The sequence below is a fragment of the Mobula birostris genome, chromosome 10 (genome assembly GCF_030028105.1).
Source record: "Mobula birostris isolate sMobBir1 chromosome 10, sMobBir1.hap1, whole genome shotgun sequence".
NCBI classification, from domain to species: Eukaryota; Metazoa; Chordata; class Chondrichthyes; order Myliobatiformes; family Myliobatidae; genus Mobula; species Mobula birostris.
The window spans coordinates 14,232,062-14,257,889 of record NC_092379.1 but is presented as its reverse complement, the minus strand read 5'-3'; the positions used below and the strand labels follow the sequence as shown (position 1 = coordinate 14,257,889).

The 25,828-nt window shown below is 46.2% G+C and overlaps 1 protein-coding gene across 17 annotated transcripts in view; it reads right to left on the bottom strand.

Annotated features, from left to right (window-relative positions):
- The window catches only part of LOC140203835 (homeobox protein Meis1-like), a 437,451-nt gene that overhangs the window by 208,388 nt on the left and 203,235 nt on the right, over nt 1-25,828 (bottom strand). For 12 of the 17 annotated variants that reach the window (XM_072269947.1, XM_072269949.1, XM_072269948.1 and 9 more), the window contains 2 exons: nt 6,153-6,302; nt 5,019-5,153 (listed from right to left, as the gene is read on the bottom strand). In XM_072269947.1, the coding sequence (XP_072126048.1) occupies nt 5,019-5,153; nt 6,153-6,302 (285 nt within the window). Of the gene's footprint in view, nt 1-5,018; nt 5,154-6,152; nt 6,303-6,418; nt 6,523-25,828 lie in introns of those variants that run through there. The other 5 variants (XM_072269945.1, XM_072269953.1, XM_072269946.1 and 2 more) reach the window with 2 other exon arrangements.

The following is a 25,828-nucleotide window of genomic DNA, read 5'->3' as shown; positions in this document are numbered from 1 at the left end:
TAGAATGAGGCTGGTGCAGAAGGTTATCCCACTCACTCGAGGGGTATCCTAACTGGCTGGGCGGGGGGTAAAAATAAGAGAAGGGCTGGTTGTAAACTTACAATTCTCCTTAAGTAGCAGGTCAAAATCTAAGTACTGTAAATTCATTATCACAGTGCATATACGTCACTGTGTACTACTTTGAGAATCTTTTCCATGAAGGCATTTACGGGAAAATAAACAAATACAATAGAATTTATGAAAAGCTGTACAAAAATAAAGTCTGACGAGCAACCAATGTGCAAGAGGAAAGGCAAATCATACTAATAATAAGTAAAAGTAAATAAGGAATATTCAGCAGAAGAGATCCTACAGATGCTGGAAATGCAGAGTAACACACACACACACACACACACACACACACTCACACACACACACACTGGTCATGGTAGTCTTTCTTGGGGTAAACACAAGTGTCCTGTATTTGACTGCTACTTTTGTCCCTTATTTGGGAGTGAGAAAGTTGGCAACCCTAGTCATGGAGCTATTGAACACGACAGCAGAGAAACAGGCCTTTTGGCCCATCTTGTCTGTGCCAGACAATTAACCTGCCTAGCCCCATCAACCAGCACCTGGACCATTGCCCTCCATACCCATCCATGTACCTACCCAAATTTCTCTTGAATGGAGAAATCGAACCTACATCCACCACTTGCACTGGCAGCTCATGCTGCACTCTTACTACCCTCTGAGTGAAGAAGTCTCCCCTCATGTTCTCTTCAAACTTTTCACCTTACACCCTTAACCCATGACCTCTGGTTGTAGTCCCACCCAGTGGAAAAAGCCAGCTTACATTTACCCTATCTATACCACTCATAATTATGTATACCACTATCAAATCTCCCCTCAATCTTCTAAATTCAAAGGAATAAAATCCTAACCTATTCAACCTTTCCCTATAACTCAGGTCCTCAAGTCCTGGCAACATCCTTGTAAATTTTCTCTCCACTCTTTCAATTTTATTTACAGTTTCCTGTAGGTGGGTGACCAACACTGCAAGTTGTATTCTGAGTTCGGACTTACCAATATCTTAAACAATTTTAACATAACATCCCATGTCCTGTACTCAATACTTTGGTTTATGAAGGCTAATATGCCAAAAGATTTCCTTATGACGCTATCTATCTGTGACCTCACTTTCAAGGAATTACGGACCTGTATTCCCAGATCCCTATGTGTTACCACACTCCTCAATGCCCTACTGTTCACCATGGTAAGTCCTACCCTGGTTGATCCTCCCAAAAGGCAACACCTCACACTTGTCTGCATTAAATTCCATCAGTCATTTTTCACGGTTGAGGAGAATGGAGTTATCTGTGCTGATTCAGGTACCTGATGGTTGTAGGGTAATAATTGTTCCAGAACCACAGGCTCCTGTACCTCCTACCCGATGGTAGTAGTGAGAAGAGAGCATGGTCTAGATCAGGGGTCCCCAACCTTTTTTGCACCGCGGACCGGTTTAATATTGACGATATTCTTGCGGACCAGCCGACTGGGGGTGGGGGGGGGGGGCGATGTTCAAGTAGGGTTAAACTCACCTGGACATGTCTTTTACAGTTAGGGTTGCCAACTTTCTCACTCCCAAATAAGGGACAAAAGTAACAGTCAAATCCTGGGACACTTTGCCCCAGGAGACTATCATGACCATGAAGCCTTGCACGGGCACCTATGTGCGCATGTGTGACGTGCGCATGTGATGTGCGCATGAGCGAACGTGACGATCTTTTTTCCCCCAGATGAAGGTTTTGCCTTCATCTTCCTCACTACACTGTACGTACATTACTTCTACTTTATATAGGCTGTGTATCTATCATATCATTCCTGCTTTTACTATATGTTAGTGTTATTTATTTTCGGTTTTATGTGTTATTTGATATGATTTATTAGGTTACTTTTTGGGTCTGGGAACGCTTAAAAATTTTTCCCATATAAATCAATGTAATTGCTTCTTCGCTTCACGCCACTTTGGCACGAAAGGTTTCATAGGAACGCTCTACCTTAGCGGGGGAAAGACGGAACAAACCAATTTAGCCCATGTCCCGGTAAATACGGGACAGTTGGCAGCCCTATGTTCAACTTCAACAGTGCGTGACAGGGAACGAGGAAAGGTGCAGCTGAATCATATCATTTCCTCGCGGCCCGGTAGCGCATGCTTTACGGCCCAGTGGTTGAGGACTGCTGGCCTAGATGGAGGTGGTCGTTGATGATGGTGGCTGCTTTCCAGTTGTAAATGTGATCATTGCTGGTGCTTGTAAATTGCATATATTACAAACTATACTTTGACCATGCTGTATCCTGTGCCCTGGTGAATTAAATAATTACGGCTATATACAGGACTTTAATCTAAAAAATAGAGGAAGGTCAGAAAAATGTAATATATTTAATGAGAAAAATTCAGTGCCAGAGAGCAAATTAGCAATCTGGATATTAAGGGCATGGTAACAACGTTTAAACAGTATCAGAATAGGTACTTGAGTGTGTAAGGCGTAGAGAAATTAAGTATTAATGTGGGCAAGGGGGCCTGTTTCTATACTATAGGTCTCTATGTTGCACATCTCTCAAATTAGACAAGATTCAGAATAGGACAGAGAGATAAACAAAAAATACAGATCTGTCAGTGCTTTGTTAATAAGTCCATAGAACTATAAGATAAAGGAGCAGAATCAAGCCTTTCATCCCATCGAGTCTGCTCAGACATTCCACCATGGCTGAGTTATCATCCCTTTCAAACCTATTCATCTGCTTCTCCCCGTAACCTTTGAACATTTAAACATACCCAATGACTTGACCCCCACAGGCACCTGTAGCAATGAATTTCGCAGATTCACCACCCTCTGGCCAATGAAATTTCCCCTCCCCCTGTTCTAATGGGACATGGTAGTTGGGGAAACGCTCAGGAACAAGGCTGTGAAAGTATTCTTGGGGAAAAACATGCACGAATGGGAGAGAGCCGATTCCGATTTCTAAAGGACTACCTTGATCGGGTCAATGAGAGGTCATTTCAACGTGAAACACTACATTTATTTCTCTCTCCTCAGGCACTGCCCAGTCTGCTGTGCATTTCCTGCATTTTCTGATTTAATTCAGGCCTTCTGTAAATGTTTCTATGTATGATGCATCTGGGAGTTCACCAGTTAACTCATTTCTTCTGCCCATGCCCCATTCTGTAAGATCATAGGAGCAGAATTTGGAAATCTGGCCCATTGAGTCCGTTCCACCATTTCATCATGGCTGATCCAATTCCCCCCCAGCCCCAATCTCCTGTCTTCTCCCCATATCCCTTCATGCCCTGACTCATCAAGAATCTATGAACCTCTGCCTTATATAGACCCAATGACTTGGCCTCCACAGCAGCCCGTGGCAACGAATTCCACAGATCACCACTCTCTGGCTAAAGAAATTTCTCCTCATCTCCGTACTAAATGGACATCCCTCTATTCGGAGGCTGTTTCCTCAGAAACAGGTCCTAGGTGAAGTCTCGGTCCTGGACTTCACCACCATAGGAAACATCCTCTCCTCATTCACCCTTTCAAGACCTTTCAACCTTCGATAGGTTTTGATGAGAATCCCCCTCATTCTTTGAATTCATAGTCATACTTTATTGATACCGGGGGAAACTGGTTTTTGTTACAGTTGCACCATAAATAATAAATAGTAATAAAAACATAAATAATTAAATAGTTATATGTAAATTATGCCAGTAAATTATGAAATAAGTCCAGGACCAGCCTATTGGCTCAGGGTGTCTGACCCTCCAAGGGAGGAGTTGTAAAGTTTGATGGCCACAGGCAGGAATGACTTCCTATGACGCTCTGTGCTGCATCTCGGAGGAATGAGTCTCTGGCTGAATGTACTCCTGTGCCCACCCAGTACATTATGTAGTGGATGGGAGACATTGACCAAGATGGCATGCAACTTAGACAGCATCCTCTTTTCAGACACCACCATCAGAGAGTCCAGTTCCATCCCCACAGCATCACTGGCCTTACGGATGAGTTTGTTGATTCTGTTGGTGTCTGCTACCCTCAGCCTGCTGCCCCAGCACACAACAGCAAACATGATAGCACTGGCCACCACAGACTCGTAGAACATCCTCAGCATCGTCTGGCAGATGTTAAAGGACCTCAGTCTCCTCAGAAAATAGAGACGGCTCTGACCCTTCTTGTAGACAGCCTCAGTGTTCTTTGACCAGTCCAGTTTATTGTCAATTCGTATCCCCAGGTATTTGTAATCCTCCACCATGTCCACACTGACCCCCGGATGGAAACAGGGGTCACCGGAGTACATGTGAAGTACATGCCCGAAGCCGTCAAATGCTCCTGGTATGATAAGTTTCTCAACCCCAGAACTGTTTCTGTGAACCTCCTTTGAACCCTCTCCAATGAAGGGTTCTACTCAGCCCTTCCAGGGTACTAGTTATAGATCAGTTGAACACACCTAACTCATCTGAGTAGCGAGCCACTGTGCTTACAGCAACTCACGCTGAAGCTCCTGGAGCTCCCCCCACCCCCCCATAAATGTCATACCTAACATATCAGACACTCAAGGTCAAACGGACGGAGTTCCCTGCTAGATGAGACCACTCTCGTGCAAAATCACCTCATCAGTCCATAGTATACTAACCTATAGTGTTACACACAAAAGACCATAAGATATTGGAGCACAATTAGGCCATTTGGCCCATCGAGTCTGCTCCACCATTTCAACATGGCCGATCCATTTTCTTCCTCAGCACCAATCTCTTGCCTTCTCCCCATATCCTTTCATGCCCTGACCAATTGAGAAGTTATTCCGTGCGGAATCGGCCCCTCCGGCCCTTCAAACCACACCGCCCAGCAACCCCCGGTTTAATTCTAAGCTAATCACGAGGGGTGTATGGGGTGTCTAGGGAGGGGTAGCACTGCTTATGGGGGGGCCTGCCGTGCCCTTTTCAGGACAGCTCGTCCACCTTTGGTCCCCACCTGGCGCTCAGCTCTCACCTGTGGCTCCAAGTAGCTGTAGAACGCGCAGCGGCCACACCCCAGTAAACCGTCTCGGCAGGTGAGGGTAGCCGGCGGGTCTTTGAGCCTCAGTGAGGTAGGGGATCTGCCTATCCCAGTGTGTGAAGTCTGGCCCTGGCGGATGGAGCAGAGGAGACTGATCAATGGTCCAACAGTCAGGAAGGCAGGCCAGCAGGCGTTGGTGGAGCGCTGAGAGCACGACAAGGCACTGAGACGTCCTGGTCATCCACCGCAAGAGGTGGTGATCTCTTTAAAGGCAAACCATTGCTGTAACCTGCCAAGCACATGATTTCCCAATATGTCAGAGCGGTGTGGAGGGAAATCATCCGCCAACTGGAATTTCCAGATGTGGCCTAAAGCGAGCGAGCGAATCACGAGGAATTTACATTGACCAATTAACCTATCAACCGATATGCCTTTAGAATGTGGGAGGAAACCGGAGCACCTGGGGGGAAATCCATGCGGTCACGGGGAGAACGTACAAACTCCTTACAGGCACTGTCGGGAATTGAACCTGGGTCACTGGTACTGCAAAGCGTTGTGCTAACCGCTAAGCTACGGTGCCACCCGATCAAACTCTGCCTTGAATAGGCCCTAATGACTCAGCCTCCACGGCCACCTGTGGCAAAAAATTCCACAGGTTCTCCCCGGGCAACCACACTCATCTCGGAACAACCACGGGCCGAGATGAACACACAGCTCTCCTAATTTTCTCTTTTTATGGTGCAAGTAAAACAGCTCAGACACTGTGCTCTAATCACAAAGCCAGGCTGACAGCAGAGTGCTTTGGCTCGCAGGCGAAGCACGTTCCCAACTCATTGTAAGAAGATGAAAATTAAATGCAGTGGGTAAATTCCAGCTTCTTTCTCGACACAAGGAACACATCCTTATCAATGAAAAGGAAGCGTACAAGATCATTTCAGGAAACAATGCCACACTCCAGGGCCTTAAACCGCACATAAGTACAATGCTCCACCATAGAACTGAGTTTGATAGGCTCCTGACACGTTCTGTCCTGAGCAGTGATATGAATGAAAGTTTACATTTCAATAAAACTGCCCTCCACTCCCCCCATCCCACCACCAACACACCAGAGGAGCCTGTGCTTCCTACCTGATCAGAAAGGCTGGTGCAGGATCCCGTGAAGTCCTCCAGGTCAGACTTGGAGCCACCATCACGTTCATCGATCACTAAATCGATCGGCATCTTCCCCTTTAAGCAACTAATGTACCGGTGGCAGAAATTATCACATAGTTCATGGACCTGCGGAGAAAATTGGGACGCCGGGTTAGAGCAAGGGACTAAGGCCGTGTGATAAGTCAGCGTGTACGAGTACCACGGGGAGACGCAGACACAGGGGTGTTATAATGTATACATACAGAAAGCCTGCTTGCGCTCCGGGCCAAATTCTATACTTTCCAAGCATCACAAGTATGAGAAGCAACACTCACAACACGCTGGAGGAACTCAGCAGGTCAGGCAGCATCCGTGGAAACGATCAATCGACGTTTCGGGCCGGAACCCTTCGTCAGGACTGAAGGGGGAGGGGGCAGGGGCCCTATAAAGAAGATGGGGGGAGGGTGGAAAGGAGAAGGCTGGTAGGTTCCAGGTGAAAAACCAGTAAGGGGAAAGATAAAGGGGTGGGGGAGGGGACGCAGGGAAACCTCCCTCCTTCTACTACCTATTGTGTTTTCCCCTATTCCTTCTTCACCTTTCCTGCTCATCACCTCCCGGCTTCCCCTCCCCCACCCCTTTATCTTTCCCCTTTCTGGTTTTTCACCTGGAACCTACCAGCCTTCTCCTTCCCACTCTCCCCCCACCTTCTTGATAGGGCCTCTGCCCCCTCCCCCTACAGTCCTGACGAAGGGTTCCGGCCTGAAACGTTGACTGATCGTTTCCACGGATGCTGCCTGACCTGCTGAGTTCCTCCAGCGTGTTGTGAGTGTTGCTTCGACCCCAGCATCTGCAGGTTATTTTGTGTTTTCAAGTACGAGAAGGCCTGCGGATGCTGGAAATCCAAAGCAACATGCACAAAATGCTGGAGGAACTCAGCTGGTCAGGCAGCACCTATGGAAAAAGGATGTAATGCTGAGACTTTATAAAGCAGCAGTGAGCCCTTGCTTGGAGTATTGTGAGTAGTTCTTGGCCCCTTATCTTAGAAAGGATATGATGAAACTGGAGTTTCACAAAAATGATTCCAGGATTAAACAGCTTGTCATATGAAAACCATTTGATGACTCTGGGCCTGTATTGACTGGAATTCAGAAGAATGAGGGGTGACCTCATTGAAACCTATCGAATGGTGAAATGCCTTGATACACTGGATGTGGAGAGGATGTTTCCTATGGTGGGAGTGTCTATGACTAGAGGACACAGCCTCAGAATAGAGGGGTATTCTTTTAGAATGGAGGTGAGAAGGAATTTCTTTTGCCAGAGAGTAGGGAATCTGTGGAATTCTTTGCCACAGGCAGCTGTGAAGGTCAAGTCCTTATATATATATTTAAGGCAGAGGTTGGTAGATTCTTGATTGGTCAGAGCATGAAGGGATGGGGGGGAGGTAGGAGGTTGGGGCTGAGAGGGGAAAATGGATCAGCCATGATGAAATGGCAGAGTAGACTCGATGGGTCAAATGGATTAATTTTGCTCCTATGGCTTATGGTGTTATGGCCTTAAAAGAGTACACAGTCGATGCTCAATGCTTCAGGCCGAGACTCTTCTTCGGGGCTGGAAAGGAAAGGGAGAAGTCATAGTAAGAAGGTGGGGCAGAGGGGAGGAAGAGGTACAAGGTGGTAGGTGGCAGGTGAAACCAGGGAGGGGGAGGGGTGAGGTAAGGAGCTGGGAAGTTGATTGTTGAAAGGGATAAAGAGCTGGAGAAGGGGGAATCTGATAGGAGAGGACAGAAGACCAGGGAAGAACAGGAAAGGAGGAGCAGCACCAGAAGGAGGTGATGGGCAGGTAAGGAGATGGGGTGGAAGAGGGAAACAGAAATGGGGAACGGTGAAGGAGAGGTGCAGTGGGGAATTGATGGAAGTTCGAAGATTCAATGTTCATGACATCAGGTTGGAGTCTACCCAGACAGAATATAAGGTGTTATACAGCTGTGTATATATATCTTTTCCATAGATGCTGTCTGATCTGCTGAGTTCCTCCAGTATTTTGTGTGCATGATCGTTTGTAAAGCAATTAACTCAGGAATTCCGCACGATTTCACTGAAACATTTATGGGAACTTGGTCGATGGATTTTTCAAGAAAGGCACTGGGTCCTATAATGGTAATTCGGCGTAGTAGGGCAGGAAGGGATCAGTGGCGAGAAATCAGTTCTGTGCTTTAGATCCACCTTCGCCACCTGCTCGAACTTTTCAATGTGTCTATTCCTTCCTAGTTCTGGCTCACCTTGTGATGGCCATTTGTCCTTCACACTCCCACAAAGACCCAAATCCTGGGCCAAAATTGCTGTTTATCCACTAGCCTAAAGGGGTGTGCTGGCTGCAGCATGATTGGGATGACTCATTTCCCTCCCGACTGGGAGATTTCCCAAATACGGCTGAACAAATCCTAAAAGTAGCGAGATCTGTTTCTCTCCCCGTTGAGCCTCTTTCTGGCACCAATCCACCTAGACTTGGTGCAACGTGATCAGGAACGGCAAGAGCATGCATTAGATCCTCATAATTATTCCCAAAAAAACCCACAATTGGATGTGACAAGGATTGGGGCAATGTTAAACTAAGGTGGACCACATATCAGCTCCCAGAGACCTGATCGTGTTTCCATTCTTGCTGGCTGGCCCCAAAGCAAGGTATCACTTACTTCCATCTGAACAAACTTGATCCAGCCTTAGAATTATCAGTCAAAGACAATCTATCCACAAATATGTCGCTCAGAGCTAATCCAATGGCAGACCTGCCAATCAAACTTAGCATATTGACAAACTTGACAACCTGTTGAAAAACCTGCCAATCAAAGCAATTCTATTGATGAAACAGCCAATCATAGCCAGTCAATTGAAAAATCAACTCTCACTTCACCAACTCTTAACCATCAACATTGCACCAGAACTGATTGAAAATGTTATCGCCCTGAAATACTTTGTTCCACCTTCCACAGATGCTGCCTGGCCCTCTATTTTCAGCACTTTCTGTTTCACTTCCAACTTTTCTCATCCATGTACCTGCCTCTTCTCGTAACACTTGACTGCCTTTCTCATGAACAATCTATCTACTTCAACCTCCAATATATCCAAACATTTAACCTCTAGATACAGTCAGTGGCCACTTTATTAGGTACACCTTATTAGGTGCATGTGGCCAAGTGGTTAAGGCGTTCGTCTAGCGATCTGAAGGTCACTAGTTCGAGCCTCAGCTGTGGCAGTGTGTTTGTGTCCTTGAGCAAGGCACTTAACCACACATTGCTCTAGCGTCTGTGCGAGGAGTGGCGCCCCACACAGACTTCTAATCTGCGCCTTGTAAGGCATGAAAATGTCCGACACAGGCCTCCCATGGTCTGAGTCGACATTCCCTCCCCTGTACTTCTGCTTGCTTTATGCAAATATCTAATCAGCCAATCATGGGGCAGCAACTCAGTGCTTAATGGCTTGCAGACATGGTCAAGAGGTTCAGTTGTTGTTCAGACCAAACATCAGAATGGGAAAGAAATGTGATTTAAGTGACTTTGACTGTGGAATAATTGTTGGTGCCAGATGGGGTGGTTTGAGTATCTCAGAAAATGCTGATCTCCAGGGATTCTCATGCACAACAGTCTCTAGAGTTTTCAGAGAATGGTGTGGAAAAAAACCATCAAGTGAGGGCCGTTCTGTGAGTGAAAACGCCTTGTTAATGAGAGAGGTCAGAGGAGAATGGCCAGACTGGTTCAATCTGACAGGAAGCTGACAGTAACTCAAATAACCACACGTTACAACAATGGTGTGCAGAACAGCATTTCTGAATGCACAACGCATCGAACCTTGAAGTGGATGGGCTACAGCAGCAGAAGACCACAAACATCCACTCACTGGTCACTTCATTAGGTGCAGGAGGTACCTAATAAAGTGGCCACTGCATGTCTGGGTTAAGGAACACTTTGATAGAAGAAATTCTTCCCTATCTCAGTCTTAAATTCACAACCCACTTATTCTGAGTGGAGTCCTATTTACTTATGGAGTGCAGAAGAGCTAGACATCAGTCGGTCTGGGTGCATTACACACGGCCGCCCGGTAAACACCCGCGGTGGGGGAGCACATGTGTGCCGAGCCAAGTCTACCTTCTCGTCCACCAGCCGGCAGGGGCGCCCAGCCCCAGCGTCATCTGGCCAGAGCTCTGTTCACTTCTGACTACGTCCTCAGGTCAGACGTAACAACCCGCTGAACTTCAGCATATTACCAAGCGGAGAAAACAAAACTAATGAGGAATCCCTCGGTAACTCTGAGTGAAGAGGGACGAGCCCAGATGGCTCACCTGTCGCAGGTTTTTTCCCAAAGTTAGGTTTCCGAGTAACCCACGAACCTTGGTTAGTAGTGGAATTAGTATAAGATGGGTTGACTCTGTTGTGAGTTTGATTAATTGTAAGAAGGGAGTGCAGACAGTAATTATTTGACAACAATTGACCAGTGTTGTATTGTCTTTAAATTTTCTTTGAAACATTACTTCGGAATTAATCACATTACTTGACTCCTCTAATGAGGCAGTACTCTTTCAGTACATTGTCAGGTTGAAAGCACAACTTTCTCAGAATACAGTTTATTAATATTGACGTAACGGGCGCTCAGTAGTGTAGTGCAGGGGTCCCCAACCTTTTTTGCACCGCGGACCGATTTAATATTGACAATATTCTTGCGGACCGGCTGACCGGGGGGGCGGGGGGTGGGTGTTCAAGTGGGGTTAAACTCACCTCAACATGTCTTTTACAGTTAGGGTTGCCAACTTTCTCACTCCAAAATAAGGGACAAAAGTAGCAGTCAAATCCCGGGACACTTTACCCCAGAAAAGACTACCATGACCATGAAGCCTTGCGCCGGCGTGACGTGCGCATGTGCGTATGTGCTGATTTTTTTCCCCACAAATCGATTTTGCCTTCGTCTTCCTGACTACACTGTACATACATTATTTCTACTTTATATAGGCTATGTATTTATCATATCATTCCTGTTTTTACTATACGTTAGTGTTATTTTCGGTTTTATGTGTTATTTGGTATGATTTGGTAGGTTATTTTTTGGGTCTGGGAACGTTCAAAAATTTTTCCCATATAAATTAATGCTAATTGCTTCTTCTTTTCACGCCATTTCGGCACGAAAGGTCTCATAGGAACGTTCTACCTTAACGGGGGAAATATGGGACAAGGGTGGTCCCGTATGGGACAAACCAACTTAGCCCAATATACGGGATGTCCCGGCAAATACGGGACAGTTGGCAACCCTATGTTCAAGTTCAACAGTGCGTGACAGGGAATGAGGAAAGGTGCAGCTGACTCATATCGTTTCCTCATGGCCTGGTAGCACATGCTTTGCAGCCCGGTACCAGTCCGCGGCCCAGTGGTTGGGGACCGCTGGTGTAGTGGTTAGCACAACGGTTTACAGAACAGGCCACCTGGGTTCTCAATTCCCACTGCTGCCTGTAAGGAGCTTGTACGTTCTCCCCTTGACCACGTGGGTTTCCTCCGGGTGCTCCTGTTTCCTCCCACAGTCCAAAGACATATCGGTTGGTAGGTTAATTGGTTATTGGGCTAGGGTTCAAGGGTCGGTGGGCAGCACAGCTCAAAGGGCCAGAACACAAAGAAGAGAAAATCTGCAGATGCTGGAAATCTGAGCAACACACACAAAATGCTGGAGGAAACCCTTCGGCCCGAAACATTGTTGACTGTACTCTTTTCCTAGATGCTGCCTGGCCTGCTGAACTCCTCCAACATTTTGTGTGTGTTGTTCGAAGGGCCGGAAGGGCCTCTTCCATGCTGTATCACAAAAAAAAATGTCATGAAAATTGTTCTGAAAATTGTGGCAGCAGAACGGTGCATGGCATACAAAAAAAGGAAAAGTGAAGTCGTGTTCACGGGTTCATGGGCCACTCAGAAATCTGATGGCAGTGGGGAAGAGGCTGTTGCTAAAACATCAACTATTAAACCCCAACCACCAACTCCCCTAACTACAAGTCACACCCCACTACCAACCAATTTCCAGCTACCAAACTCTCTTCCTAAAAACCAGCTCAGAACCTCCAACCACTTCTCAATTCTCTTGTTGGGTCTCTCTCCACTGGAAAGTAACATGCTCCACCTTGGCATAAAAAGACTTGAATGACCAATACCTTTCCAGGAGCACATGATGTCTTGAGACATCCAAACTGCTGGAATTCCTAGGGATGGCCCCACAAACAGACCGTTAATCGGCTGACAAGAGTCACCCTGACTGGCATTCGCTGTATCCTCGGCAGAGATGCTTTGGTTGTAACTCTGCTCGGATACAAACTCCTGCTGACCCATCCACCCCTCAGTGTAATGCCTACTGACCCATGTTACTCCCGCTTTAGGAATCTCAGCATTTCCATTCACCCACACATACGAAGCGGTGTAGGAACTCAGCAGGTGAGGAAACGTCTATCGAGAGGAATGAACAGTGAGCATTTTGGGAGGCGGGGTGGAGATACGTCTCTACCAAAGGAGGTGTAAGTCATTCCTTGCAGGTCACCCTTGGGCAAGGTGTAGCACCTATTTAACTCCCCCCGATCAGGGTCATGTGAAGCCAGGGGATCAGGTGGTGGATGGTCGTACGAGCAGCCGGAGCAGATCACAAGTCCTGGTTATGCGACCACTGACGCCAGGCAGACAATCTCTGAAGAGATGATGGCTGGGGTCACCCATCTTGTGAGGACACTGCCCAGAAAAAGGCAATGGCAAACCCCTTCTGTAAGAAAGATTTGCCAAGAGCAATCATGGTCATGGATAGAGAAGGAAGATCACGGTTGCCCGCATCATATGACATGACACATAATGATGACGATGACTACTTTTTGTAGATTTGGCCTGACCTGCTGAGATCCTCCAGTATTTTGTACGTGCTGCCCTGGATTTCCGGCGTCTGCAGACCCTCCTCAGTTTCTGATTTCCTTTCACCATTTCAAACCCTTTAATGTCCTCTCCCCCTCTCTTCCACTACAAGCCCCTCTAATCCAAGATATCTGCATTCTTCCAACCTGATTCCCCAAGATAACTGCATTATGACTGGTGGGCATGCCTTCTACCACATAAATTTGTTCTCCCCTAAATACCATGCCTCTCTCCCTCTTCTCTCTTGAACATATTTGATCGAGTTTTGGCTGACCTGCCCTAAAGTCACCTGTTTTGCTGCGTCTAGGACCATGTCTAAACACGTTAACTACCACAAAATACTGAATTAACTCAGCAAAGTGGTGGATTGAGAATTAGGGTTAACATTTCAGGTGAAAGATCCTTTGTCAAAGCAGGAAATTATTAGCTTAAAGTTGCAGAGAATTTAGCTCATTTCTTTTTAATTTAGATGTACAGCGTGGTTAAAAAACCCTTGCTACCCAAAGAAGCCACTCAACTCATTAACTTACTAACTTGTACATCTTTGGAATGTGGGTGGAAACCAGAGCACCTGGAGGAAACATGGTCACGAGGAGAATGTACAAACTCCTTACAGACAGCGACGGAATTGAACCCAGGTCACTGGCACTGTGATCGTATTATGCTGACTGCTATGTTACTGTGCTGCCCTGAGTCATTGGGAGAGATGAAGAGGAGGGTTTAATCTAACTTGGCAAGGCAACGGGAAGCAGAGTGATAGGACTGAGGATGGGATAGTTGGTATACAACTAGCTGCAGTGTGTGGTGAGACTGTAAGGAAGGACAGGCAGATGATCAGGCAAAATTGCAATCAGCGAGAGGAGTTAAAGTGTAACAGGGGGGGCCAAAATCAAAAAGGGTGATGAATACAGGACTGAAGGTGTTTTATATGAGTGCACACAGTATACAGAACAAGGTAGGTGATCTTGTGGTTCAGGTATGAAGGTGAGGGCATCACTGAGTCATGGCTGAAAGTAGATCGCAGTTGGGAGCTTAACGTCCAAGGATACACATTGTATTGAAAGGTCAGGCCGTAGGGGTGGGGTCACTCTGTTGATAAAATATGAAATCAGTTCCTTTGAAAAAGGGGACATCAGATCAGAAGATGTAGAATCCTTATGGGTAGAGTTAAGGAACTGCAAGGGGAGAAAGACCCTGATAGGAGTCACATACATGCCTCCAGACAGTAGCCAGGATGTGGGCTAAAAATTACAATGGGAGATAGAAAAGCATGTAAAATGGGTAATATTGTGAAAGCCATGAGTGATTTCATTAATCAGATAGACTGAGAAAATTTGATTGGTGCTGAGAGGGAATTAGTAGAATGCCTATGAGATGGCTTTTTAGAGCAGCTTGTAGTTGAGTCCATGAGGGAAACTGCAATTTTGGATTGGGTGTGATGTAATGACCCAGATTTGATGAGGGAGCTTGGGGTAAAGGAACCCTTAGGATGCAGTGATCATAATGTGATAGAATTTACATTGCAGTTTGAGAAGGAGAAGCTAAAATCGGACGTATCTGTATCAGAGTGGAGTAAAGGGAATTAGAGGCATGAGACTGAAGCCAGCCAAAGGTGATTGGAAGAGGACATTAAGCAGGGATGACACCAGAACAGTAATGACTGGAGTTTCTGGGGGAAACGGGGAAGGTGCAGGAAAGATACATCCCGAAGGTGAAGAAATATTCTAAAGGGAGGATGAGGCAACCGTGGCTGACAAGAGAAGTCAAAGACAGCATAAAAGCAAAAGAGAAGGCATACAATATAGCAGTAACTAGTGGGAATAAAGGGGATTGGGAAATTTTTAAACACTAACAGAATGCAACTGAAATGCCACAAGGAGAGAAAAGATGAAATATGAAGGTAAGTTAGCCAGTAATATCAAAGAATTTTACAAAAAGATTTTTCATATATATAAGTAAAAGAGAGACAAGAGTGGGTATTGGACCACTGGAAAATGATGCCAGACAGGTAGTAATGGGGGACAAAGAAATTGCAGATGAACTTAATAAGTATTTTGCATCAGTCTTCATTGTGGAAGACACTAGCAGAATGCCAGAAATACGGGGGTGTGCTTCTGTTATTAAGGAGAAGGTGCTTGGAAAGCTGAAAAGTCTGAAGGTAGATGTCATCTGCACCAGATGGACTACAACCAGGGTTATGAATGAGGTAGCTGAAGAGATTGTGGAGGCATTAGTAATGACCTTTCAACAATCACTAGATTCTGGAGTGTTTCCGGAGGACTGGAAATTTGCAAATGTCAAAACAGTGTTTAAGAAGGGAGGGAGGAACAAGAAAGGAAATTACAGGCCAGTTAGCCTGAATTCTGTGGTTGGAAAGGTGTTGGAGTCGATTATTAAGGATGAGGTTTCAAGGTGCCTGGAGGCACATGATAAAATAGGCCAAAGTCAGCATGGTTTCCTCGAGGGGAAGATTTGCCTGACAAATATTTGTTAAGGAAATAACAGGCAGGATAGAGAAAGGAGAGTCAGTGGATGTTGCTTATTTGGATTATCAGAAGGTCTTTGACATGGTGCCATGCATGAAAATGCTTAACAAGAGCCCATGGTACTAGGGGAAAGGTACTAGCATGGATAGAAGATTGGCTGACCAGCAGGAGACAAACAGTGGGAATAAAAGGGCCCTTTTCTGGTTGGCTGCAGTGATTAGTGGTGTTTGTGGAATGTATGAAGATAGGTGAAGAGGCAGTTAGTGTTGCAAAGGCAGAGTGTTTGCAGAAGGACTTAGACAGACTGGGGGAATGGGCAAAGAAGTGGCAGATGGAATATGGTGTAGGGAAGCACATGTTCATGCACTTTGGAAGAAGAAATAAAGACGGAGACTATTTTCTAAATGGGGAGTAAATTCGAAAATCAGGGGTGCAAGGGGACTTGAGTGTCCTCGTGCAGATTCTAGATGTTAACTTGCAGGTGAGTCAGTGGTGAGGAAGGCAAATGCAATGTTAGCATTCATTTCGAGAATGAGGGGTTTCACACTGAGGGTTTAGAAGGCATTGGTCAGACCGCACTTGGAGTATCTTAAGTAGTTTTGGGCCCTCCATCCAACACAAGATGTGTAGGCGTTGGAAGGGATCCAGAGGATGTTCACGAGAATGATCGCAGGAATGAAACAGTAAGGGTATGAGGAGCATTTGATTATCTCTGGGCCTGTACTCGCTAGAGTTTTGAAGAATGATTGGAGATCTCATTGAAGCCTATCGAATACTGAAAGGCCTAGATAGAGTGGATGGATGTGGAGAAGACGTTCCCTATAGTGGGAAAGTCTGGGACCAGAGGGCACAGCCTCAGAATAGAGGGACAGCCATTTATAACAGAGATGAGGAAAATTTTCTTTAGCCAGAGGGCGGCGAATCTGTGGAATTCGTCACCACAGGCGGCTACAAGTCAAGTCATTAAACATATTTAAGGCAGAGGTTCTTGATTAGTCAGGGTGTGAGGGTTTACAGAGAGAAGGCAGGGGAATAGGGTTGAGAGGAATAATGAATCAGCCATGATGGAATGGCATTGCAGACTCGATGGGCTGAATGGCCTAGTTCTGCACCTATATCTTAAGGTCTTATGGACATGGTGATAAAGCAGGTAGAGCCTCACTGCTCCTGTTACCCAGGTTCAACCCTGACCTCCAGAGTGGAGTCTGCACATTCTCTCTGTGAATGCATGTATGTCTTTCAGATAATTGATGATCGGGGCGGACTCAATGCACCAAAGGGCCTGATTCTATGTCGTGTGACTCCTTGGCCAAGGAAGTATCTCCGATGGAGGATCTTCCTCCTCGATCATTAACTCTGCTGTTCACTCTCCACAGATGCTGACTGACCCACTGAGTGTTACCCGCATTTCTCCTTTTGATTCCAGGTTTCCGGCGTCTGCAGATCTTGATCCTCATTTTTCTTTTAAAGCACGTTGCTATTGATACAAAGGCCAGACAGAACGAATCCTACAAGCTGCCGGTCATGGACGTACCAGAAGCCATTTCAGATATCCCTGCTCACTTCTGCTTCTAAGTGGCCACAGCGTTAATTATTTCAGAACGGTCCATGGAGGGTTTTCTCATCTCACTAACAATCTCGATGATGAAAGAACTTTAGTAAGATCAGGAAGACTCCTGACGGGCCTGAAACATTTCAAACTCCACAGCACGTAATGATCACTGTTAATTAGGAGACTGAATAATGGTGAGAGGAATAAAGGATCTCGAGGTGACTGTACAGAGAATTTTTCTCTCAGTCTGTCCTCACACTTTCCGACCTTTAAGCACTGGGGTCAGCTGTAACGCTGGAGCGAACCGATACAAAAAAAAAAGAAAATTCTGGAAACAGTCACCCGGCCAGGCACAAAGAGAAACAGAGTCAATCCTTCAAGTCAGGGGACTCTTCCTCACTTAGTTGAATGGACCGCACCCCACCCGGACATTTGCATAAACAAGAAGAACTCTGCAGATGCTGGAAATCAAAGTAATTCACACAAAATGCTGGAGGGGGTCAGGGGGCCAGACAGCATCTATGGAAAAGAGTAAACAGTCAACGTTTTTGGCCGAGACCCTCCATCGGGTTAAAAGAGATGAAACTCACCTCTTTCCTGCGGTCCTGATGAAGGGTCTTGGCCTGAACCGTTGACTGTTTACTCTATTCAATAGGTGCTGCCTGGACACTCTCAAGTCTCACAGCTCCCATCGAGCAGGAGATACAAAACCCTGAAAGCCTGTACCACCAGGCTCAGAAACAGCTTCTATCCTGCTTTTAATCAGACCTTTTGTACTATAGGATGGACTCTTGACCTCATAATCTGCCCCGTTAGATCTTTCACTTTACCGTTCATCTGCTCTGCACTTTCTCTGTAACTGTTACACTTTATTCTGCGTTCTGCTATTGCTTTCACAAACAAGAGAAAATCTGCAGGTGTTGGAAATCTAAGTAACACACAAGGAGCTGGAGGAACTCAGCAGGCCAGGCAGCAGCTATGGAAAAAAGTACACTGTCGATGTTCCGGGCCGAGGCGTCTTACCTTGTTCTACCTCAATGCACTGTGTAATGATTTGATCTGTATGATCAGTATGCAAGACAAGCTACTTGGTACACGTGACAACAATAAGCCAACATCAATACGAATACCACTATTAACAGTGAGTTCAGTGTGAAGATAGGGCCACTCTGTGTTCAGAAGGAGATACAAAATCTCCGAGGCCCTGTTTAACCTTCCGAACATCCATGCTTCTCAAATCCGTGCATGTCTGCGGAGTTATCCGTCCACAGCCTGAACTCTGGAATTCTCTTTTCAAGCTTCCGCACCTCTGCGTCAAGTTATCTGCCCTCAGGTCCATGGCTTGGTCTGAGTCTCGTGATCGCTAACTCATCCAAAAACCGTAAATAGGAAGCTCGTACTGACTTCAAAGTGGAAGTGTGGCCCTCACTATCCTGTAACCAGCCAGTAATAACCTGCATTCGAAGCAACATCTGCTTAGTTGTCCAGATACTGATCCTATTGCAATTTTTGCCCACTTCATTTTCTCCATCATAGCAGAGACTTAAGAAATAACTCACATTGAGATTCCATTCCGAAGTGAATCCGTTCTTAAACAGAAGAGGGTATTGGAGAGGGAGAAGGACAGAGCAGCGATCACACACACACTGACCTTTAAGCTCAGAGATCTGGGCTCGTTTCCAGCCGGGACCAATGAGATGAGATGTTTGCTTCATTTGCTACAGGCCGGAAGGATTCAATGTGAACTGAATCTAAAGACAGCTTGCAGCAGGTACGAGTCAGCAGACAGCTGCACCCCTGTGCCCACTCTTCGGTCAGCTGCTTCGCCAGTTTAAATTCCTGTTCTTGCATCCAAATACCTTCCTCCTTTCACCCCCAATCCCCCAAATCCCTCATTCCTTTAACCTTTCCCTCCAAATCCCTCCATCCTTCACATCTCCCTCCAATTCTCCAAATACCTTGTTCCTTTAACCTCTCCCTCCATTCCTCCAAATTCCTCCATCGTTTCACCTCTCCTTCCATTCCTCCAAATTCCTCCATCGTTTCACCTCTCCCTCCATTCCTCCAAATCCCTTGTTTCATGCCCCCTTCTAATTCTCCATTCCTCCAAATTCCTCCATCATTTCACCTGTCCCTCCATTCCTCCAAATCCCTCCATCTTTACACCTCTCCCTCCAAATCCATCATTCATTTCACTTCTCCCTCCAATTCTCCAAATCCCTTGTTCCTTTCACCTCTCCATCCAATCTTTCAAATCCCCCCATCCTTTCACATCTCCCCCCTTCCTCCAAGTCTCTATATCATTTCACCTCTCCCTCCATTCCTCCAAATCCCTCTATCCTTTCACCTCTCCCTCCACTTCTTCAAATCCCTCTAACCTCTCCTTCCATTCCTCCAAATCTGTCCTTCACCTCTCCCGCATTCCTCCAAATCCCTCTATCTTTTCACACCTACCTGCAATCTCAAATATCTATTCTGGTCTCTTCTGAATCGCCATTGAAGGGGGTTCTTTCACAGTCCGAAGCACTAGAACTTCCCCCCTCCCACCACCGCCACAGGAGCTCTCCACCTCTCCTCTCCCCTTGTTTAACAAGCATTGCTCAACCTATCTCTCTGAGCCAGCTTTTGGCCACCTGTCCACATCCCCCTCTGTGGCTGTGTGCCAGATTTTGTTTTGATATTATTTCTATCAAGGGCTCTGGAACTGTGTCAAAGGGTGCTACATAATGCAAACTGTTGTTATTTCCAGCTCAGGACATATTCACTGGTGAACTGGGGTGGGGGGGAGCGGATGTTTGTGATATACTTCTGAACTGATGGAATTGGTCAGATGGGCTGAATGGTCTCCTTCTAGGTCATAAGGTTTTTAAGGTAATTTTTAAAAAATTCTTTCTTACTTATCTTCTAATATTTGTATATGTGTGCACTTGTAATGTGACGGTGACTGTAATTTCTTTTGGGATCAATAAAGTATCTATCTATCTATAAGGAAACTTAAATAGTAGTAAAGAGGAAGTAGTTGAGGCAGGTACAACAACATTTCAAAGACACTTGGACAGGTGCATGGTTTTAATAAGGTTTATACGGGTATGGATCAAACACGGACAAATGACATTAGTGCTAATTTTGGTCAGAATGGACAGGTTGGGCTGAATGGCCTATTTCAATCTTTCACCGCTATGGTCGGAAGTTCCCACCTGCTTCAAAAAGGCAGTAATTATACCGCTGCCCAAGAAGAATAATGTGAGCTGCTTTAATGACTATCACCCAGTAGCACTCAGGTCTACAGTGATGAAATGCTTTGAGAGGTTGGTCATGACTAGACTGAACTCCTGCCTCAGCAAAGACCTGGACCCACTGCAATTTGCCTATCACCACAATAGGTCAACGGCAGATGCAATCTCAATGACTCTTCACATGGCCTTATATCACCTGGACAATACAAACACCTATGTCAGGATGCTGTTTGTTGACTATAGCTCAGTGTTTAACACCATTATTCCCACAATCTTCATTGATAAGTTACAGAATTCTGTACCTCCTCTGCAATTGGATCCTCAGCTTCCTAACTGGAAGATGACAATCTGTGCGGATTGGTGATAACATCTCCTCCTCGCTGATGATCAACACTGGTGCACCTCAGGGGTGTGTGTTTAGCTCACTGCTCTACTCTCTCTATACCCATGACTGTGCGGTTAGGCATAGCTCAAGTACCACCTATAAATTTGCTGATGATACAACCATTGTTGGTAGAATCTCAGGTGGCGACAAGAGGGTGTACAGGAGTGAGATATGCCAACTAGTGAAGTGGTGTCACAGCCACAACCCTGGACTCAATGTCAGTAAGATGAAGGAGCTGATTGTGGACTTCAGGAAAGGTAAGACAAAGAAACACATACCAATCCTCATAGAGGGATCAGAAGTAGAGAGAGTGATCAGATTCAAGTTCCTGGGTGTCAAGATCTCTGAGGATCTAACCTGGTCCCAACATATTGATGCAGTTATAAAGAAGGCAAGACAGCGAATATACTTCATGAGGAGTTTGAGGAGATCTGATTTGTCAACCAAAACACTTCTATACATGTACCATGGAGCGTATTCTAACAGGCTGCATCACTGTCTGGGGGGTGGGGGTGGGGGGCTACTGCACATGGTCGAAAGAAGCTACAGAAAGTTGTAAAATTAGTCAGCCCCATCTCTGGTACTAGCTTCTGTAGTACCCAAGACATCTCCAAGTAGCGGTGCCTCAGGAACGTGATGTCCATTGTTAAGGGCCCTGATCACTCAGAAGCCTGGAGGCACACACCCAGTGATTCAGGTACAGCTTCTTCCTCTCTGCCATCCCATTCTTAAATGGACATTGAACCCATGAACACTACCTCACTACATTTCTTTATTTCTGTTTTTGCATTACTTGTTTATATATACTTACTGTACTTCACAGTTTTCTTTCTCTTTCTATCTTGTACTGCTGCTGCAGATTTAACGAATTTTACCACACATGCCGGTGACATTAAACCCGATTCTGATTCAGATTCTGTGCTGTGTGACTCCAGTGCCACATGCTACTTGACAGAAAGTGCTGAGTGTGAATCTCAGAGAATTTGCCAACTCATCTGACTTTGCTTTGAAGTGCAAACCCAGGATTAGCAGTGGTTCTCCGCCTACTAGAACTTGGGGTCATAGGCTTAGGGTGAAAGGTGAAATATTTAAGTGGAACCTGAGGGGAAACTTCTTACCTCAGAGGGTGGTGTGAGTGCAGAAGAAAATGCCAGTAGAGGCGGTGGATGCAGGTTCAATTACAATACTAAAGGGAAGTTCCGATAGGTACGTGGACCGGAGGGCTATGGAGGGCTACGATCTGGTTACGGGTAGATGGGGCAGAAAATCAGTTTAGCACAGATTGGATGGGCTGAAGGGCCTTTTTCTGTGCTGTTGGACTCTATCAATGTTCTGGAACAAAGAACGCTTAAAGCAGTGCAGGGCCAAGGCAGATCCACATTGCTAATGGTGTCACTTGATGGATGAGACATTAAACTGAGGCTTTGTCAGATGTCTTCAGATGAATTTCAAAGATGCATCCAGGACCCTTGGTTTTTTAATGATCCTCACTCCATTTACAGAAGCATAGCCAAGCAAATATTGACACTAGGACCACTGGGAGATGTTAGAAGAGGTCCGAAAGCTTAATAATTTAAGGAGAATAATATAAAACCATAAAACAATATGGGAGCAGAATTAGGCTATTTGGCTGATCGAGCTGATCCATTTTCCTCTCAGCCCCAATCTCCTGCCTTCTCCTCGTGTTACTTCATGCCCTGACTAATCAATAATCTATCAACCTCTGTCTTAAATATACATAAAGACTTGGCCTCCACAGCTGCCTGCAGCAAAGAATTCCACAGATTCACCACTCTCTGGCTAAAGAAATTCCTCCTCGTCTCCATTCTAAATAGACATCCCTGTAATTTGAGGTTGTGTCCTCTGGCCTTAACTTCCCCCCACCATAGGAAACAACCTCTCCACACCCACTCTATCGAGGCCTTTCAACATTCAGTAGGTTTCAGTGAGGACACCCCTCATTCTTCCGAGTTCCAGTGAGCCCTGGCCCAGAGCCATCAAACGCTTCTCGGATGACAAGCCTTTCAATCCCGGAATCCCCAATAAGACATCGGTGAGGCCTGATTGGTTAATTGTGTACAGTTCTGGTCACCTACTCACAGGAAAGGTATTGACGACTGAAAGAGTACAGAGGAAATTTGCAAGGATGTTGGTAGGAACTTGAGGTCCTGAGTTATAGGGAAAGGTTGCAGTAGGACTTTATTCATTAGAGCATAGGAGAATGGGGGGAGATTTGATAGGGGTATACAAAATTATGAGGGGTATGGATAGGGTAAATGCCAGCAGGATTTTTGCATTGAGGTTGGGTGAGAGTAGAACTAGAGGCTGTAGGTTGAGGGTGAAAGCTGGAATATTTAAGGGGTGCATGAGGGGGAACAACTTCACTCAGAGGGTAGTGAGAGTGTGGAACAAGCGGCCAGTAGAAGTGTTGGAGGTGGGTTCGATTTCAACATTTAGGAGAAGTTAGGATAAGTACATGGATGGGAAGGGTATGGAGGGCCTCATTGCAGGGTTATGCCGAAGGGACTGGGCAGGAAAATGGTTTAGTGTGGTCCAGATGGGCCAAAGGGCCTATTTCCGTGCTGTTGTGTACTATGACTCTAGATTTTAAGGATTTCCAACCTGGGGTCAACTGACCGCTTGCTTAATAGTATTGGTCCAGGGCATAAGGAAGTTGGAAAGCCCTGCTCTGGAACCCCGAATGGGAGAGATGTTCCAAAGGTCAGGTTGTCAGTGGCAAGAGTGATAGCCACAATAGGTGCAGGGGACCCTGGACAGGAGAATAGGAGAAACCCACAGTATAAGGGACCTGGCCTGGATCATGGCTTCCCTGCTCAACCAACAACATCACCACAAGATTAGAAGGGAACTCCTGAAACTCTAGTCAAGAGCAAACCTTGAAACTCCCAAGCAGATGGTGACTTGATGATACTCAAGTTCTGACCAGTTAACGCCCTGGGTGGGATCTTCCTGTGCCCTCTGCCTGCTATGTTTCAACAGCCACTGCACTCAGGACGGGGGAAGTGAAAAGGTAACTATAATCACTAGTAACACACACAGCATGCTGGAGGAACTCAGCAGGTCAGGCAGCATCTATGAAAAAGGATAAACAGTCGATGTTTCAAGCTGGGACTCTTCTTCTGAAGAAGGGTCTCGGCCTGAAACATTCATAGTCCTGAGAAGGGGTCTCGGCCTGAAATGTTGACAGTCCTGAGGCAGGGACTCAGCCTGAAACATTGACAGTCCCGAGGCAGGGTCTTGGCCTGAAACGTTGACAGTCCCGAGGCAGGGTCTCGGCCTGTAATGTCGACAGTCCCAAGGAAGGGTCTCAGCTGAAACGTTGACAGTCCCGAGGAAGCGTCTTGGCCTGAAACATTCATCGTCCTGAGAAAGGGTCTCGGCCTGAAACGTCGACAGTCCCGAGGAAGCGTCTCGGCCTGAAACACCGACTGTTCATACTGTCCGGCCTGCTGTGTGTGTTGCTTTGGATTTCCAGCATCCGCAGACTTCTTCACGAATATCATCACCAGTATTTCCTCACTCTCTGAGCCCAGCAGCAACGCTGCTGACATCCTCGTTTCATTTATCACCTCTGAGATGCATTACATTTTCATTTTAATGTATCACCAGTTTGACATCGGAACCAGACCAATCTTCGTGGGCGACACGCAAAGTGCTGGGCGAACTCTGCAGGCCACGCATGATTGGCAGAGGGGATCAAACAGCCGCCGTTTCGGGCGAGACCCTTTATGATAGAACGTAGAACAGTACAGCACAGGAACGTCCAGCTAAAAAGCAAATCAAAAACACCCAAACACTAATCCCTCTCACCTACACCATGTCCATATCCCTCCACCTTCCTCACATCCATGTGCCTATCCAAACATCTCGTAAAAGTCTCTAATGTATTTGCCTCCACCACCATACCAGACAGCACATTCCAGGCATCCACCACTCTCTGAGTAAAAAACTTACCCCTCACATCACCCTTGAACCTACCCCCGCTCACCTTCTGGTATTAGACATTTCAACCCTGGGAAACTGATACTCTCTGTGCAGAGGATGCAGAGGAGATCTACAAGGATGTTGCCTGGATTGGGGAGCATGCCTTATGAGAATAGGCTGAGTGAACTCGGCCTTTTCTCCTTGCAGCGGCGGAGGATGAGAGGTGACCTGATAGAGGTGTGTAAGATGATGAGAGGCATTGATCGTGTGGATAGTCAGAGGCTTTTTCCCAGGGCCGAAATGGCTGCCACAAGAGGGCACAGGTTTAAGGTGCTTGGTAGTAGGTACAGAGGAGATGTCAGGGGTAAGTTTTTTTACGCAGAGAGTGGTGAGTGCGTGGAATGGGCTGCCAGCGACGGTGGTGGAGGTGGATACGATTGGGTCTTTTTAGAGACTCCTGGATAGGTACATGGAGCTCAGAAAAATAGAGGGCTATGGGTAACCCAAGGTAATTTCTAAGGTAAGGACATGTTCAGCACAACTTTGTGGGTCGAAGGGCCTGTACTGTGCTATAGGTTTTCTATGTTCCTCTGTCCACTCTATCTGTGCCTCTCATAACCTTATAAACCGCTATCAGATCTCCCCTCAGCCTTTGTTCCGAGAGAAAACAGCCGAAGTTTTTCCAGCCTTTCGTGATAGCACATGCCCTCTCAATCAGACAGCATCCTGGTAAACCTCTTCTGCGCCCTCTCTAGAGCCTCAACATCTTAATGAATCAATCTTCCTAAACAGAATCTGATGGACACCAACACTCTAAATATACATATACTCAATGAAACTCCTTGGAAGACAAAGTAAAATTTATCCCAACACCTGATGGTCAGCTCACAGTCATGCAGTTGTACAGCATGGGAACAAGCCCTTCGGTCCATTGAGTACCTGCCGACCATGAAGCATCCATTTACACTAACCCAACGCTAATCCTATTAACACAGACCAGCAGTACGGAGACATGATCCACTCTCGCCGGTCTCAGTACACAAAGACCGAGAAGGGCACCACTTTAATTCGAACATCATGGAGACAAACACGAAGCAGGCATGAGAATATTTTAGAGGTGTGGTTCTCGTCTGGTAACTCCGCAAACAAA